The 17,165-nt window shown below is 38.9% G+C and overlaps 1 protein-coding gene across 1 annotated transcript in view; it reads left to right on the top strand.

Annotated features, from left to right (window-relative positions):
- The window catches only part of ADGRV1 (adhesion G protein-coupled receptor V1), a 687,583-nt gene that overhangs the window by 591,013 nt on the left and 79,405 nt on the right, over nt 1–17,165 (top strand). Inside the window, exon 89 of the mRNA XM_023730073.1 lies at nt 10,087–10,208. Coding sequence (XP_023585841.1) covers nt 10,087–10,208 — 122 coding nt within the window. The remainder of the gene's footprint in view (nt 1–10,086; nt 10,209–17,165) is intronic.

Below are 17,165 nucleotides of genomic sequence, written 5' to 3' on the forward strand. Positions count from 1 at the left end.
AGGGTCAGAAGCTGGTTGAATGGACACGGGAAATCAGGGGTGGAAAGGAGGAGTGTGCTGTCACAGTATAGGGAGAGCAATTAGGGTCACATAACAAAGTATGTATAAATTTTTGTATGAGAAACTAACTTGAACTGTAAACTTTCACTTAAAGTACAACAATAAGAAAAAAAAAGAAGGGCCTGATAGTCTATTTCTGAAAAAAATTGGCCAATGAAAACCTTATGAATAGCAGAGGAACATTGTCTTATAAAATGCTAAAAGATGAGCCACTCAGGCTGGAAGGCACTCAAAATATGACTGGGAAAGATCTGACTCATCAAAGTAGAGTTGGCCTTAGTGATTTAAATGGAGTAAAGCTTTCAGGACCTTCATTTGCAGATATGGCAAGACTCAAAATGAGAAGAAAATACTGCAAACATCCATTAATAATTGGAACTTGGAATGCACAAATTATGAATATAAGAAAATTGAAAGTCATCAAAAATGAAATAGAACACATGAAAGACTGATAGCCTAGGCATTAATAAGCTGAAATGGACTGGTATTGGCCATTTTGAATCAAACAATCATATGGTCTACTCTGCCAGCAATGACAAATTGAAGAGAAATGATGTACCATTCATCATCAAAAAGAACTTGTCAAGACTATCCTAAAATACAGTGCTGTCAGTGATAGGATAATATCCATACATGTACAAGGAAGACCAGTTAATGGGACTATCATTCAAATTTACACAGCAAGCACTAATGCCAGAGATGAACAAATTGAAGATTTTTACCAACCTCTGCAGTCTGAAATTGATCAAACACGCAATCAAGATGCATTGATAATTCCTGGTGTTTGGAATGTTGAAGTAGGAAACAGAGAAGAAGGATCCATAGTTGGAAAATATGGTCTAGGTGATAGAAACAACACCGGAGATAGCATGATAAAATTTTGCAAGACCAATGACTTCTTCATTGCAAATAACTTTTTGAACAAAATAAACAGTGACTATAAACATGGACCTCACTAGATGGAAAACATAGGAGTCAAATCGACTACATCTGTGGAAAGAAACGATGGAAAAGCTCAATATCATCAGTCAGAACAAGGCCAAGGGCTGACTGCAGAAGAGACCATCAATTTCTCATATGCAAGTTCAAGTTGAAGCTGAAGAAAATTAAAACAAGTCCAGCAAGAGCCAAAATATGACCTTGAGTATATCCCACCTTAATTTGGAGACCATCTCAAGAATAAATTTGATGCATTGAACACTAATGACCGAAGACCAGACAAGTTGTGGGAAGACATCAAGGACATCATACATGAAAAAAGCAAAGGTCATTAAAAAGACAGGAAAGAAAGAAAAGGCCAAAATGGATGTCAGAAGAGACTCTGAAACTTGCTCTTGAACATAGAGCAGCTAAAGAGAATGGGAGAAATGATGAAGTAAAAGACCTGAACAGAAGATTTCAAAAGGTGGCTCAAGAAGACAAAGTATTACAATGACATGTGCAAAGACCTGGAGTTAGGAAAACGAAAGGGAAGGGCACAGTTGGCCTTTCTCAATCTGAAAGAACTGAAGAAAAAATTCAAGCCTTGTGTTGCAATATTGAAGGATTCCATGGGGAAAATACTAAAGGACGCAGAAAACATCAAAAGAAGATGGAAGGAATACCCAGAGTCACTGTAGCAGAAAGAATTAGTCGACGTTCATCCATTTCAGGAGGTAGCATGTGATCAAGAATCAACGACACTGAAGGAAGAAGTCCAAGCTGCACTGAAGGCATTGATGAAAAACAAGGCTCCAGGAACTGACAGAATACCAATCTAGATGTTTCAGCAAACAGATGCAGCACTGGAAATGCTCACTCATCTATGCCAAGAAATTTGGAAGACAGCTACCTGACCAACTGACTGGAAGAGATCCATATTTGTGCCCATTCCAAAGAAAGGTGATCCAACTGAATGCGGAAATTATCGAACAATGTCATTAATATTACACGCAAGTAAAAAGATAATTCAAATACGCTTGCAGCAGTACATCAATAGGGAAGTGACAGAAATTCAAGCCAGATTCAGAAGAGGATGTGGAACAAGGGATATCATTGCTGATGTCAGATGGATCCTAGCTGAAAGCAGAGAATACGAGAAAGATATTTACCCGTGTTTTATTGACTATGCAAAGGCATTCGACTCTGTAGATCATAACAAATTATGGATAACATTGAGAAGAATGAGGATTCCAGAACAATTAATTGTGCTCACGCAGAACCTGTATATAGACCAAGAGGCAGTCATTTGAACAAAACAAGGGGACACTGTGTGGTTTAAAACTAGGAAAGGTGCGCCAGGGTTGTATCCTTTTAACATACTTATTCAATCTGTATGCTGAGCAAATAATCTGAGGAACTGGGCTATATGAAGAAGAAGGCAGCATCAGGATTGGAGGAAGACTCATTTACAACCTGTGTTATGCAGATGACACAATCTTGCTCACTGGAAGTGAAGAGGACTTGAAGCACTTACTGATGAAGATCAAAGACTATAGCCTTTAGTATGGATTACACTTCAACATAAAGAAAACAAAAAATCCTCACAACTGGATCAATAAAAACTTCATGATAAACAGAAAAAAGATTGAAGTTGTCATGGATTTCATTTTACTTGGATCCACAATCAATCCCCATGGAAGCAGCAATCAAGAAATCATTGCATTGGGCAAATCTGCTACAAAAGACCTCTTTAAGGTGTTAAAAAGCAAAGATGTCACTTTGAGGACTAAGGTGTACCTGACCAAAGCCACAGTATTTTCAATCATCTCATATGCATGCGAAAGCTGGACAGTGAATAAGGAAGATGGAAGAGGAATTGATGCCTTTGAATTAGGGTGTTGGCAAAGAATATTGAATATACCTTGGACTGCTAGAAGAACGAACAAATTTGTCTTGGAAGAAGTACAGCCAGAATACTCCTTAGAAGTGAGGATGGCAAGATTCAAGTACTTTGGACATGTTGTCAGGAGGAACCAGTCCCTGGAGAAGGACATTGTGCTTGGTAAAGTAGAGGGTCAGCGAAAGAGAGGAAGACCCTCAGCAAAATGGATGGACAGTGTATCTACAATGATGGGCTCAAACATAGCAACGATTGTGAGGATGGCAAGGACTGGGCAGTTTTCCGTTCTGTTGTATGTAGGGTCACTATGAGTGGGAATTGACAGCACCTAACAACCACCACAAATGTGTGTACAGACACATATATATAAATATACACATATATTTTCAAAAGATATCTCTGGCCACAGTGGAGAATGAATGGGAGCAGAGGACCCAAACTAGGAGGCTGTCAAAATCGTCTCACTAAATGATATGAAGGCATCAGTGAAGGAAATGTTCTAGTAATGTAGTTGATTAGCCAGTAAGGAAGGGACGCACAGGCTTACGTTAAGCAAGTTACGCACAAGCTTACTTGTGTTTACTTACCAATCTGTAGTGAATCATTTCACATGGTTTCACCATAGCTTTGAAGTGGGGGGGGGGGGAAACAGGTGAAATTGTGCACTACAGATTAGTAAGTAAGCACAAGTAAGCCTGTGTGTACCTTGCTTATTGTATAATCCGTCCCTGCCTAGGAAGGACAAATAGATGATGAATTCAGTGGATAAAATAGAATCCACTGACCTTTTGGTGCTGTGGCCTATGAGGGAAAATAAGGCATCAGGGAAAATCTATGTGCATAGTGGTGGTACTGGTACTTAGAAGGAAGCAGAAGTTTGACAGGAAGAATACTAAATTAATCTTCGGATAGACTCAGTTTGAGATGTGTTGAGGATCTCCAGGCCACTTGAACTAGAGGTCTGGAGCTCAGGAGAGATGGAGGTGCATCTTTGGACATTTTTGGCCCTAAAGTGCCCATTTGAAAGAAGGTGATGCTGTTGTTGTTGTTAAGTGCCGTCGAGTTGGTTCCGACTCATAGCAACCCTATGTACAACTGAACGAAACACTGCCCAATCCTGTGCCATCCTCACAACTGTTGCTATGTTTGAGCTCATTGTTGTAGCCACTGTGTCAGTCCATCTTGCTGAGGGTCTTCCTCTTTTTCACTGACCCTCTACCAAGCATGATGTCCTTTTCCAGGGACTAGTCCCTCCTGATAACATGTCCAAAGTACGTGAGATGAAGTATCACCATCCTCGCTTTTAAGGAGCATTCTGGCTGTACTTCCAAGACAGATTTGTTCGTTCTTCTGGCAGTCCTTGCTAGACATTATGAATTTAGGAAGGATGTTTAAATAAAGTGGAGAACATGATACATAATAAAGTGTTGAGGTATACAAAGTCTAACCTGGTGCAACAAATATTTGCAATTGTATCTAGAGACAAGAGCCACTGAACTTAGAGTGGATTCTCTGTAAACCACCTGGGTTTTCAAGAGGTCTTTTGGGAATGTGGTTGAGTAGTAATGAAGTGGAAAAAAAAAAAAAAACCTCTGACACTGGAACCAAGTGTAAGACTAACCTAACCTAATTAACCTGTTGCCATCGAGTCAATTCCGACTAATAGCGACCCATAGGGTTTCCAAGGAGCAGCTGGTGGACTCAAACTGCTAACCTTTTGGTTAACAGCCATAGTTTTTAACCACTGCGCCTTTTAACCACTGCGACTAGTGACCACATATTAGAAATGCAAGCTACCCAGATGAGGTGTAGGGTGTTTAATAATTTGCAAACCCAGTCCATAAACTTTATCTTTTCTACCTACAGTATCCTGATGCTGATTTGGCAGTTCTGTGAAACAGGTGCCTTGTTATCTATTAGGCTCATAGGACCCCAGGTCACAAAGTAGGACTAACTGACTCATAGGGTTTTCTTGGCTATCATCTGTATGGAAGCCAATTGCTAATCTTTTTCCCCACGGAGCCACTGAGTGGATTCGAACTGCCATTCTTTTGGAAAATAATCGAGCACTTAACTGTTTGTGCCACCAGGGCTCCTTGTCTTGTTGTCTGCTTATATGAATTTAGGTTTATTTGCTGGTAACACTAATGGGTGACTATGCATTGTAGGATTAATGTTAACCCTTGTTTAGAAAGCTCAGAAACACTATTTTCTCACTAAGAAGCAACTCAGATCACTGAAACTTCTTTGTCTCTAGACTCTGTTAATTTCAAAATAAAGGCCCGTATTTTAGAAATAAGTTTTTTTTACACCTTTTTTTTTCAATTTACCTTTCTTTCTTATTTAAAAATAATGCATTTCTATTGTTCTAAACAGGCCCATAAATATCTTAAATCCATGTTATTCCAGAGTTGTGTTCCTTGTTTTATGTTGATGAGTTTGTTTTAGTAGCACATCCCAAATTGTTAGAATCAGAAGGTCAGCAAGGTAAAATTAAAACAAGTACCTTAGAAGACTGTAAACACAGAATAAATTTCAGCCTCATGCAAATGAGTCTGATTTCCATAATAAAGCCATTATTGTTGTCGCTGGTACATAGCAATAAAGACAAAGCTGCAGTTACATAGAAAACAGATAATACAGCCCTAGACTTTCTTAAAATATGGCAATTAAAATCACTGAAATCATATTTCCACTAAAAAATGAAGAGATTTTATGTGTCCTCAATGGAATCTACTAACTCCAATTAGTAGACTTCCTAATGACAATAGTACTAAACGACACATACGCTTGCCATTTTCCTCTTTTTCACAAGCAATTTCTTTCACTGAAACCTTTTCAGACTACTTGTTTTTCACATTAGTGACTCCTTGTTAATTTAAGTATTTAAATTAAGTACTTTGATGATCTGAGTTTTTTCTTCTGTAGTGGAACTGCATCCTAACACAAGCTTGGCTTCCTTAGCATAGTCTTTTATGCAAATACCCTTATTCCTTGGGACCAATAGTGTTTTTAAGAGCTTCCTTTTGCTGAAGACATTGAAATGATTCTGTTTTCTATGAACTAATTCACTGCTAAGCATAATTAGCATTGCCAATTATAAATGCCTTGCTTTGATAAAGGTTAACTTGTACAGACAACAGGGAAGTTACTAATAGTTCACCAAATCTGAAGTTACAGCTATAGGAAATAGGAACCTAAATGAGCTTTTATTAAACGGAGCATTACTTTTTAATTTGCCCAATGGGATTCACAGTACTTGTTAATCAACAATATGCTCCCTCCTCAACTTTCATACACATCACCCACTCCCACCACTCCTTCTCTTTTTGATCACCATTACTTTAGGCCTTAAAAAGGTTGAAAGGCACCTCCTCAGAGGTAGATTTACCCTAAATTTGATGAATCTTAAGTTTCAGAGCCTCTCACTTGCATGGGTCCCTTACAAGATCCTATACCTAATTATGTTTTTGCAATTTTATTTTAAGAACTCTCCAGAAGTTGTATATGCTTCAGGCCCACAAAATTAGGATATGCCTCTAGGAATATTTCTTTCTCTGAAATCACATCTTGATCACTGTTGCATTAAGAGCCAGCCTGGAGTCTGTTGTTCAGTACACTGAGTTATTCATGACTGGCTCTCTTCCATGCAGGGGTTGTGATCTGTGGTGCCAAGTTACCACACTTTTCTGCAGAGCTCCAGAAAAGCATGGGCCATGGGTGTTTCTAGTCAGTCCTGATATGCTCTCTTGGCTTCTACACTAAGCTTTGTGAACACAAAGCACTTGCTTTTGGTGTGCTTGGCTCTAGGCACTTAGAGGAACATACAAGCCAGATTTTGAAAGATTACTTCCTACTTGTTCATACAAAATGTGCATGTCCTTTTGTACTCTGCAAGAACCATAAATAGAATTTTGTACTTACACAGTGGGAGCAAAAAGTACAATTGCCAAACTTGATACCTAATCTTTGAAAAACTTTGTGAGCTTAGGCAATTTCCTAAATATTAGTGTATTTTTTCAGAAGTAAAAATGAGCCTTGTCACCCTTTATCAAGTTGTATGATTTCATTAAACAAAAATGAATTTTTATAAAAATTAAATAAATTTTAATAAGCTCTCCCCTGTCTTGCTGCAAGGCATTAATGACCTAGGAATTACTCATCTGTATAAACTTTTCCTTATATTTGTATTCTTATTTTGTCTTTTGTAGTTACAATAATAACCCAGAAAATTTGTGTATTTTTCTGTAAAGGGTATATCTGAAAAAAGGTATCAGCACAGTCTCTTTCTGAAACCTTCTTTCATCTCAAAAAAATGCTCAAGTTGTCCCTTCCTCTCCTCTTTTCTCCTTCCCTTTCTTTACCATCTCTCACAGTTCTGTCACATGGCTTCTCTTCCTGAATTTAACCCTAAAGGTGTTATCTGATATACAGCAAGATATGCATGCACAGGGAGGGGGTCAGGCATGGGGTGTAAGAACCCCATCATTGTGAAGAGGACATCCATGTGAGTGGTGGGGTGTACCCTGCCATGAGATGTGCAATCCTGAGTGAGTTGAGGAGAGCATCTGTGTAGGGGAGGGGATGACAGCAATGAAAGATTGGTTACATACAGGGGAGCTGATCAAATATATTAAGACTAATGAGAAAATGATTTCTCACTAACAGAGAGGGAGTTATAAGTATGGAAAGGGAGAAAACTAGAGTTAACCCTGTATGTTGGATAGGAATTAGAAGTATTGATAGGAACTAATGATTTTCATTATATAGAGATAGCTATAGAAACGTGTGTGTGTGTATGCATTATGTGTACATACATATATTCTCTAACTCTGTCTACTAGGAGGGACTAGGAGCAGCAACACCTCAATAGCAATGAGCACACCCAGTTTCCCAGATCTTGGTTTCTAAATACTGTTCTCCTCTAAAAGAAACCAGGACTGGGGCAGAGAAAATATAAGGTGAGCTTTGAATATCTTGTTGAGCCAAAAAGCAAGAAAGTGCATGCAGAATGACAGCATAACAAAGACACAGAAACAACCTTGAAGGGGCTCCCACTAACCAAACCAAGGGCAATCTGGGCATCAAAACAAATAATGACAATAATGAATTGTAACCCATTAAATAAGATAGGAATCCCTGAGTTCCTATTATAAAAATAAATGAATAAATCAGACATTTGATAAGGAAAAAGATATTTAAAATAAAAGATATTTCAAAGTAATATCACACAAGATACTTATTAATTACAAAGAGAAAAAGGCTAACTTTACAGTGGAGAATCTCTGCAATCACTACCTTAATCAAGTGACCAAAATGCACATTCTCAGTAATGGGATAAATTGAAATCTTGAGCCATTCAATAGAATGCAATGAGAAGAGCACAGAATCCTTTCTGTGACACTTCTGCAAAAGCTTATAATCTAAATCTCATCATGAGAAAGCATCAGACAAACTCAAGTTTAAGTACACACTGCAAGAAAAACTGGCTAGTAATCTTCAAAAGTGCCAGGGTCATAAAAGTCAAGAGCACACAGAGGAACCACTGGGATTAAAGGAGGCTACAGAGACACATCTACTATTCAAGGAATGGTTCTAAACTGGATCCTAATGCTACTAAGGAAATTACTGGGATAATTAACTAATCTTGAATGGGATTTGTGGATGGTAGTAATGTAGTGCTGTTAATTTCCTGGTTTAATGGCTATATTGTGCTTACTTGGGAGAATGTTCTATAGGAAATACATATAAAGTATTCAGAGGGTGATGGGGGATCAGGTGGGCGGTTTTCAACTGTTTGGGATAAAACAAGTTTGTTGTGCCATACTTACAACTTCTGTAAGTTTCAGATTGCTTCAAAATAAAATAAAATTTACACTTTGCTAACCTTTTATTTAACTGTTCAAATCTCCTGTGCGTGTGAATTTTAGGTGCTAATTGCTGACAGTGGGTAAATATGGACTTTGAGGGCATTATGAGAGTTATCAGTTGACACGGCCTTTCAGCAGTTTGAAAACGCGTCTTATTTGTGGTTGATAAGATCTGATTCACTTTCTAAATCCTATGTTACTTGTCACTAAATATTAAAATATAACTTGTCACTTAAATATTAAAATCCCCTCTTTAAGGTTACTATTCTAAGACCCAAATATCAAAGAAAATTCCAAATAGAAAAAATGGAAAGGATAATGAAGTCCCTTGGCCTTGAAGAAATCTGTTCTGAAAACTATTGAAACAAGTTGCATGAGAAAATGATGGGTAGAATAAGCTTAGCATTGATGGTAGTGAATCAGTCGATTCATCTCTGCTCTTAACCCGAGCTATAAATATTGATGTCTTCTCAGGCAGAAAAAAAGATGAATACATATTTTTCCATTACACAAAAACTTTTTATATCATGAGTTCCTGGAGCTATTGCCCTTAGATAATTTTTGAACCTTAAGCCAAAAATATCCTCTGAAGTCTTCTTAAAACCAAACAATAGTTTAGCTTAACTAGTAAAGAATGTCTGCCTTGAGCATTGTGCTCTTTTTAAAGAACAATCTATGTGGGATCAAATTGACAACAGCAACTCAAAAGGTTAGATAGGAAGCTTAGGGGGCAGTGAGTTTGTGTTAATGGGGACAAACAGTTTAGAAAAAAAAGGTGACGTGGTTGCACAATTTGAAGAATATAATCGATGTCACTGAATTGTACATGTGGAAATTGTTGAATATGTGTATGTTCTGCTGTGTTTATTTTCAACAACAACAAAAATAAAATAAATTTTAAAATGATAAAATATCAGGTGGGAATATACTAACATCAAGAGCACCTTTCTGCCTACAATTTTCTGGTGGAGCATTCTTAAGGAGATTTACACATCCACTCTTCCACTGGGACTGAAATATTATTTCATCTCTGTAGTTGTCTGTGGCACTTCCTGAACAGTCCAGTAGGTGGTAGTCCAGGAGAGGAACAGTTCTCATCCTTCCCTACCCCCTTGCCTACCAGCAAACCCATTTGCAAAAGAGAAAGAATGTGGACTTAGCAATGTGCTTTCTCTTCTCTGGCACAAGAATGGGATTTCCAAGGTTGTTCTTTTAGAATGGATACTTAAGCATATACAATATCATAGAAAGGAGCCAAAAATATTTTTTGTGTGTGTGTGTGACTATTCAGTATTGTAAATCTCAAAAATTCTTCTTTTTTTGTATGATTTCTAGAAATTCCACTGGTTTTGTATCTCTTTGCCCTGATTTCCATGACATGGCTTTGGGGAGGACTTCACATGGCTTACAGACACTTCTGGATGTTGGTCCTCTTTGTCATTTTCAACAGTCTGCAGGTAAGGCTTAGTTCAGTTACTAATGATACACATTCATCCTAATGAACACAGGACGTGGATTTTTCATTGTAAATGATAAAGTGCTCATACATAGGTGAATCTGTGCACACAACAACATTGCAAAGAGTTATCAAATAAATGATTGGGAGCTAAACATAAAGAGTTTTGGAATAAATGATTGGGGGTTAAATCTTTAACTCTGAAATATGGCTGGTATCCTAGCTTACTCATTATACAGACAAGGAAGACAAAATATTGACTCTTCTTCGTTTGGACAATATGCAAGTAACTAGGAAAATCTATTTCTTTGTCTGTGAGATTGATGTTTATAGACTTTGGAGGTGGCAGCAATATAGGACCTATACACATAGTTGGACCATAGCTGTGTCTAGAAGTTAAATAAAATGACGTGTGAAATAGGCAGTGATATTCAAGCAGTCTCCTCTTAAGTGTGGTGCTTAGTGAAATGAGGGTCTTTGGGTTCACTGAAAAATGGCTGACATCCCCCAAATCTGGCAGTGCCCAGCTTAAATTAGTTTTGTGAGAGTGCTTGGGTAGCATTACTAGAAATTATATAACTGTAGCAGAAGTTAAAGCTGACTTTTTTAGTGCTTTTGTTAAATGGAGAGAAAGTTGCACCCTGAAATTAACCAATGGAACAAATGAACACATTTTCCTTATTTTCAAAAGTGAAAAAGTCTGCCAGGCAGTGTGCTAGTGCTGCCAATACAAGGATGAAATAACAGTGTTGCTCCTCCAGGATCTGCTGATTCAAGTGAGTAAAGAGACAATTAGCTATAGTAATATACTGTGGCAGGTGCCATGTAAACCAAGTGCTGTGAAAGTTGAGTGAAGGGACTGTTTAATCCTGCCAGTGCTAGCATTTAAGCTGAGCCACAGAGATGAGCCACTCTGGTCATAGCCCCTGTCTAAGTCACTTTTCAATCCCTAGGGCCTAGTAGAAATTAGATCCAGGTCCAGTCTGACAGCCTACAGATGTACTTTATTTGGCTGAGACACAATAGTACACACAGCACAGTGTTTTAGAGTTTTATAATGTTAGCTGCCAATTTTTGAAAGTGAGAAATTTCACATAAAAACCTGACTTTTCCTTAAAAATAATGCTTGCATGGCAATAATTTTCACATCCTGAAGATGCTGCCCCGTTTAGATGGGGCATGTGGCCTCAAGTTACACCTGATATACTTCATTCATTCATTTTACCTGCCCAGCCTCTAAGTTTGTGACACCTGAAACAGGTACTCTTTAGTGTTTATTAAATAAATGATGAGTGTATGGTTAGAGATGGGTATTTCAGGCAGAGAAAACAGTTCTAGTTGTCATAGGCTGCAAAAAGAGAGAGTAATTAAACTTGTCTAAATTAAGCATAGGGTTGGGAGGGAGGAAGAAAGATTTGGCAGTTGGAAAGGAAGGGGTAGGAGATGAGACAGAAAGCATGTTATCATGCTTGGGATGTTAAACTTTAGCCTTTAGGCAATAGGGAGCCATCAAAGATGATTTTGTTGTTTGTTTTGTTTTAAATTTTGTTAGCATGGGAGTGACATGTTTCTATCTACTCTGCAGAAGGATAACTGGAAACTTTTAGGAAGGTATGTTGAAAAGAAGAGCAGCAGGTTTGATGACAGGTTCTCAGGATATTGTAGAGATAATTTTTTTTTTTTTATTGTTGTGCTTTAAGTGAAAGTTTACAATTCATGTTAGTCTCTCATACAAAAATGTATACACACATTGTTATGTGAGCCTAGTTGCCCTCCCTGTACTGTGACAGCAGACTCCTCCTTTCCACCCCGGATTTTCTCTGTCCATTCAACCAGCTCCTGACCCTCTCTGCCTTCTCATCTCACCTCTGGACAGGAGCTGGCCGTTTAGTCTCATGTATCTACTTGAGCTAAGAAGCACACTCTTCACGAGTATCATGTTATGTCCCATAGTCCAGTCTAATCTTTGTCTGAAGAGTTGGCCTCAGGAATGGTTTTAGTTTCGGGCTAACAGAGAGTGTGGGGGCCATGTCTTCCGAGGTCCCTCCAGTCTAGAAATTGAGTTCTGTACCCCACTTTTCTTCTGCTCTGTCAGGGACTCTCTTGTATTCCGTGTCAGGGTGGTCATTGGTGGTAGCTGGGCACCATCTAGTTCTTCTGGTGTAGAGAGAAATATTAATCGACTTTTTTTCCCCCCAGTTGCCATCAAGTTGATTCCAACTTATGGCAACCCCAGGTGTGTCAGAGTAGAATTGTGCTCCATAGGGTTTTCAATGACTGATTTTTCAGAAATAGTTCACCAGACCTTTTTTCTAAGGTGCCTCTGGGTGTACTCAAACTACCAACCTTTTGGTTAGCAGCTGAGCACATTAACCTTTCGCACCACCCAGGGACTCCTAATAAATCTTGGTTAGCCAGTTATGTCTGGTGTGAGAGAGCTAAGTTACTTAGCAATGCCTGGTGTGGGTGAATTGCAGAGCACTGACACCTCTAGTCAAAGTGGAGATCACAGAAGGAGTAGATTCTAGGGAATATTTAGTGCAGGTGGTGAGTTGCTTACAGATTATGGATTATGCCTTTGTAAATACAGATCCAGAATGTAAGAGAAGTCAGCACTGAAAACACAGATTTGGGAGACTCTAGAAATAAAAATATGTTAATAACTAAGTTTAGGGAGAGGGCTAAAGAAAGAAATTGTGAATAAGTTATCAGAGGTTAGAAAGAACAAGGACAGGGAAGTTTGAAGCTGGTGGAAAAGAAAGCTTCAAAAGGAAGTGATGCCTCACTCTGTCAAGTGTAGATGAGAAGTCAAATAGGAGCACAGGAACAGTGTGATCTAGCATAGTTGTTCCCAAACTGTGACATGCATCAGAACCACATGGAGGGATTGTTAAAACACAGATTGTTGGGCTCTACCCCCAGAGTTTCTGATACAGTTAAAACACAGATTGTTGGGCTCTACCCCCAGAGTTTCTGATACAGTTGGTCTGGGGTGGGGTCTGAGAATTTGCATTTCTAATAAGTGTCTGGGTGATGCGGGTCTGGGAACCAGTGTGAGAACCACTGGTCTAGTGGAACATGATCCTAACTCTGCTAGCCTCTGCTGACCTCAGTGGAGTCATGGCTACTTGTTGAATTCTGCTTCCTTCATCTGTGAAATGGAGATAAATACTACTTAGGATTATAGTGTGATTTAATTAAATGATGTAATGCGTATAAAGAGACTGTACAGGACTATGTACATAAAGAGTTGTTATTTTTATTATTTAAGAAGTTTAATGGAAAAAGCAAAGACAGAAAGTAATAGTTTGAGAAGAGAAGTTGTTTGGTTCAAGAGGAGATTTTTTTTTTTTTTTTTTAACTTGTTATGGAAAGTACCAACAAAGAAGGGAGAAACTGGAGAAAAGACTGATTGTCAGGGGAAGATCCTAGAGAAGAAGGGACAAACACAGAAGAGGTGGTGGAGGGCTGTTTGACGGAGGAATAGAGATGTTCCTTTCTCAGAGGCTGGGGAAAAGAAGGAAGGATTGATGGACATGACAGACTACTCCGGACTTAAGGGTGGAAAGTTGATGGCATTTGCATCAAATGCCCTTTCTTTGTTCTGAAAAGCAGGCAGCAAGGCCATTTGCTGAGAGACATGGGTTGAAAGCTTGAGGTAAAAATAGTAAAAGCTATGGAGCAGTTTCTAGGCCGAAAGTAAATAACTTAAACTAAGGTGAGTTGGAAGATGATCAAGAAACCAAGTGCTTAGAGAGAAATCAGCGGGATTCAATGGAGGTTGGAAATCTTCAATCTGTTATTGAACCAACCTGTTGCTGTCGAGTCGATTCCTACTCATAGCGACCCTGTAGGACAGAGTAGAACTGCCCTATAGGGTTTCCAAGGAGTGGCTGATGAATTCCAACTGCCGACTTTTCGGTTAGCGCCAAGCTCTTAACCACTGCGCCACTAGGGCTCTGTTACTGAACCAGTCTGCAGTAATTAAATAATTTTAAACCTTAAGAATATAATGGCAGCCAAGGTAACCTATCAAACCACATATACATGGAAAAGGTTATCAAGCTTTTATGGAGATTTATAAAGAAAGGAGATTGGTGAGCACTGCACTATGTTTCATGGGGCAATATAAATATCAGCCGTTGAAAACCCTGTGGAGCACATATCAGGTCACCATGGGTTGGAATCGACTCCACCGCAATTGTTATTCTGTTTGTTTGTTTAATCTCAAATTCCAGTAGCCTTGGAGCTCATTCTATTTGCTCGATAGGATTTCTGAGTGCACAGAGCATGGTGGCCACCACCAGTGCAAGACTCACCTGCTACCAGTTTACCAACCCCAGCAGGAAAAAGCTTATTCTTCAATAGGAAAATCCTGTGGAGAAACTGAATTGCCCCCAGCTTGGGTCATATCCCATCCAGGAGCCAATCAAATGGTGACAGATACTCTGGCCAGGCCTTCATCATAAGCAGACTTTAACTGTGGAAAGAATGGAGATGATTTCACAAAAACCACATGAAATAGAATTCCCACCAGAAGAAAGGATTTTCTCACTAACAGAAGAGGGCAACAGCACTAGGCAGGCAAAAGCAGCAGATGTCCACTAAGTACACTTTATCTTTGTTTGTTCATTGATACATTTGAACAAGGCCAAAGATAGCTATTGGCAAGCCGCTAGGTAATTTCTTCAGTGTGACATTAGCTTATTATGAATATCTTTGTGATCCATTGTATAACCTTATGTTCTCTGCATTGTCCACAAGAAATTTATAAGGGACTATATTTAATTTTTTTTTAATTCCTGATCCGTTAAGCTAATATTTGATTTTATTAACCTCTGTCTAAAAAAATAATAATCAATGAGTTGAGTTTGACATTTCCAAGTGGATTCATGCTAATACTTATAGATCTCAACTTTCTTAAACTGTTTTGTCCAAGATATATCTTGACTTGGGTAATGATGGATGAGGGGTAATTATCAAGCCTGATACTCAGCTGGTGGGCACTGGTAGGACCCTATCAGTAATTGTAATACGGAAATAGCTACTGCGCCAACCCCCTGCATGTGGTGCAGGCTCCCAACTATTTAGGCCTCTCCCCCAGCATTCCAGACCTCCAGCAGCTAAAAAGCTAATTCCTGGTTTGGCAGGGAGCCTCCAGTTCCTATACTAGCACTAGACCTGCAGCCATTCTGATTGGTCAGTGCCTATGCCACATGAGTTGTTAAATATTTTGCATATCATTCCTAGCTGTAATTATTTTTTAAAGTACTATTTTTAGGTTGAACTGGTCAGCATTAGACTGACAAACAGCATGTACTTCAGGTTTTCTTCTAGAGTACTCTCACATTTACTCTGACAAAATTTCACAAACTGACAATTTTCTTACATGTAGGAATCCCATGTAAGATAATGAGGATAACCAGCAGCAACAGGCCTGAATTTCTTGGAGATGCTAGAAAAGAAGTTTTTGGAGATGGTTCATATACATAGAAGCAGCTTTCCAAAAGCTGAAATGCATTCTTTTTTGGAACGCATAAGCTAGCAAGGGAGCAGAACTTTACACAGTACTGGGGTATGACACTTCTCAATACGTCAGTCACGAGCAGGGGCAGATTAACCAGTAAGCAAGGTATGCACGGCTTACTTGTGTTTACTTACTAATCTACAGTGAACAATTTCACGTGGGTATCACCACATCTTTTATTTTGACGTGGTGAGAAACAGGTGAAATTTTTCTCTACAGATTAGTAAATATGCATAGGTAAGCCCCTGAGTACCTTGCTTGTTGGGTAATCCAGCGCTAGTTATGAGACTGCATTCTCCAGAGTCCCATTTGAACATCTTGTAACTGACTTATACATGTTCATTTACATAAGCATCTAGTCTCAACATGTTCCATGGCAGTTTTTTTTAATCATCCCGTTTCAGGGAAGGAGTCACAACGTGGAATGTGTAGCTAAAAGTATAAAATCTGTATTCAAACTGAAGGATCAACTGGTTAAAATCATTTTCATTCTTAGCCCCATGTCTTAAACTGCTGAATACTGGGAAATAAGTGACTCAGACAGAGGCAGGAGTGGTTTCCTCTTCCTCTTCCCTTTCCTCTTCCTCTCCTTCCCCTTCCCATTCCCTTTCTCTTCCCCTTCTCCTCCTTCTTCTTTTTTTTTTTTCTTTTAATTGTTCTTTGGTGGCCACTAAAGTGCCTCGGACATATAAAGCATTTTTCTTATACAGAAAAACACTTTTTCCCTCTTTCCTCCTCCTCCCCTCCTCCCCTCCTTCCCTCCTTCTCTCCCTCCTTCCCTCCTTCTCTGTCACACCCTCTCCTTCTCTTCTTCCCTCCGTCCTTCTCTCATTTTCTCCATTTCTTTCCTTCCCTCCCTCAGTTCCCTCTTTCCTTGCTTTCCATGTCTCTGTTCTTGGTATATGTTCCACTTCAGCTTTCAAACTAAAGCCATCTTCAGGTGTATAGAGACCAGAGTTTATCAGTGGTTACCAAGGACGGCTGAGAGGGAGGGGAAAAGGGAGACTCATTGCTTAAGGGACACTGAGCTTCTGTTAAGGGTGATGGAAAAAATTGGAAACAGATAATGGTGACAGTTGAACAACATGGTAAACATTCATGTCACTGAATAACGTACATGTGAAGAGTGTTGAAATGGCGATTTTTTTTTTTTACATATATATTTACCACAATTTAAAAAAACAAAACTAAAGCCATTTTTTGTGAAGGGATTTTCTCACGTGAAAATGATCCTTGAGGTATCATGAGAAATGAAACATGCTTCTTTGCTCATGCAAAGGTACAGAGTCCATTTCAAATGGAACATAGAAACAAATTAATAATTCTCCCTTTAATTACCTTCTGTGAGAATTCCCATTCAGCAGCCAGAGGGGTTTGGTGCAGGTGTCGGCTTAGATTCAGTACACATTTAGTCTTGGCTGCTTCCTTTTG

This window comes from Trichechus manatus, unplaced genomic scaffold (genome assembly GCF_000243295.1).
Source record: "Trichechus manatus latirostris isolate Lorelei unplaced genomic scaffold, TriManLat1.0 scaffold00032, whole genome shotgun sequence".
Classification (NCBI taxonomy): domain Eukaryota; kingdom Metazoa; phylum Chordata; class Mammalia; order Sirenia; family Trichechidae; genus Trichechus; species Trichechus manatus.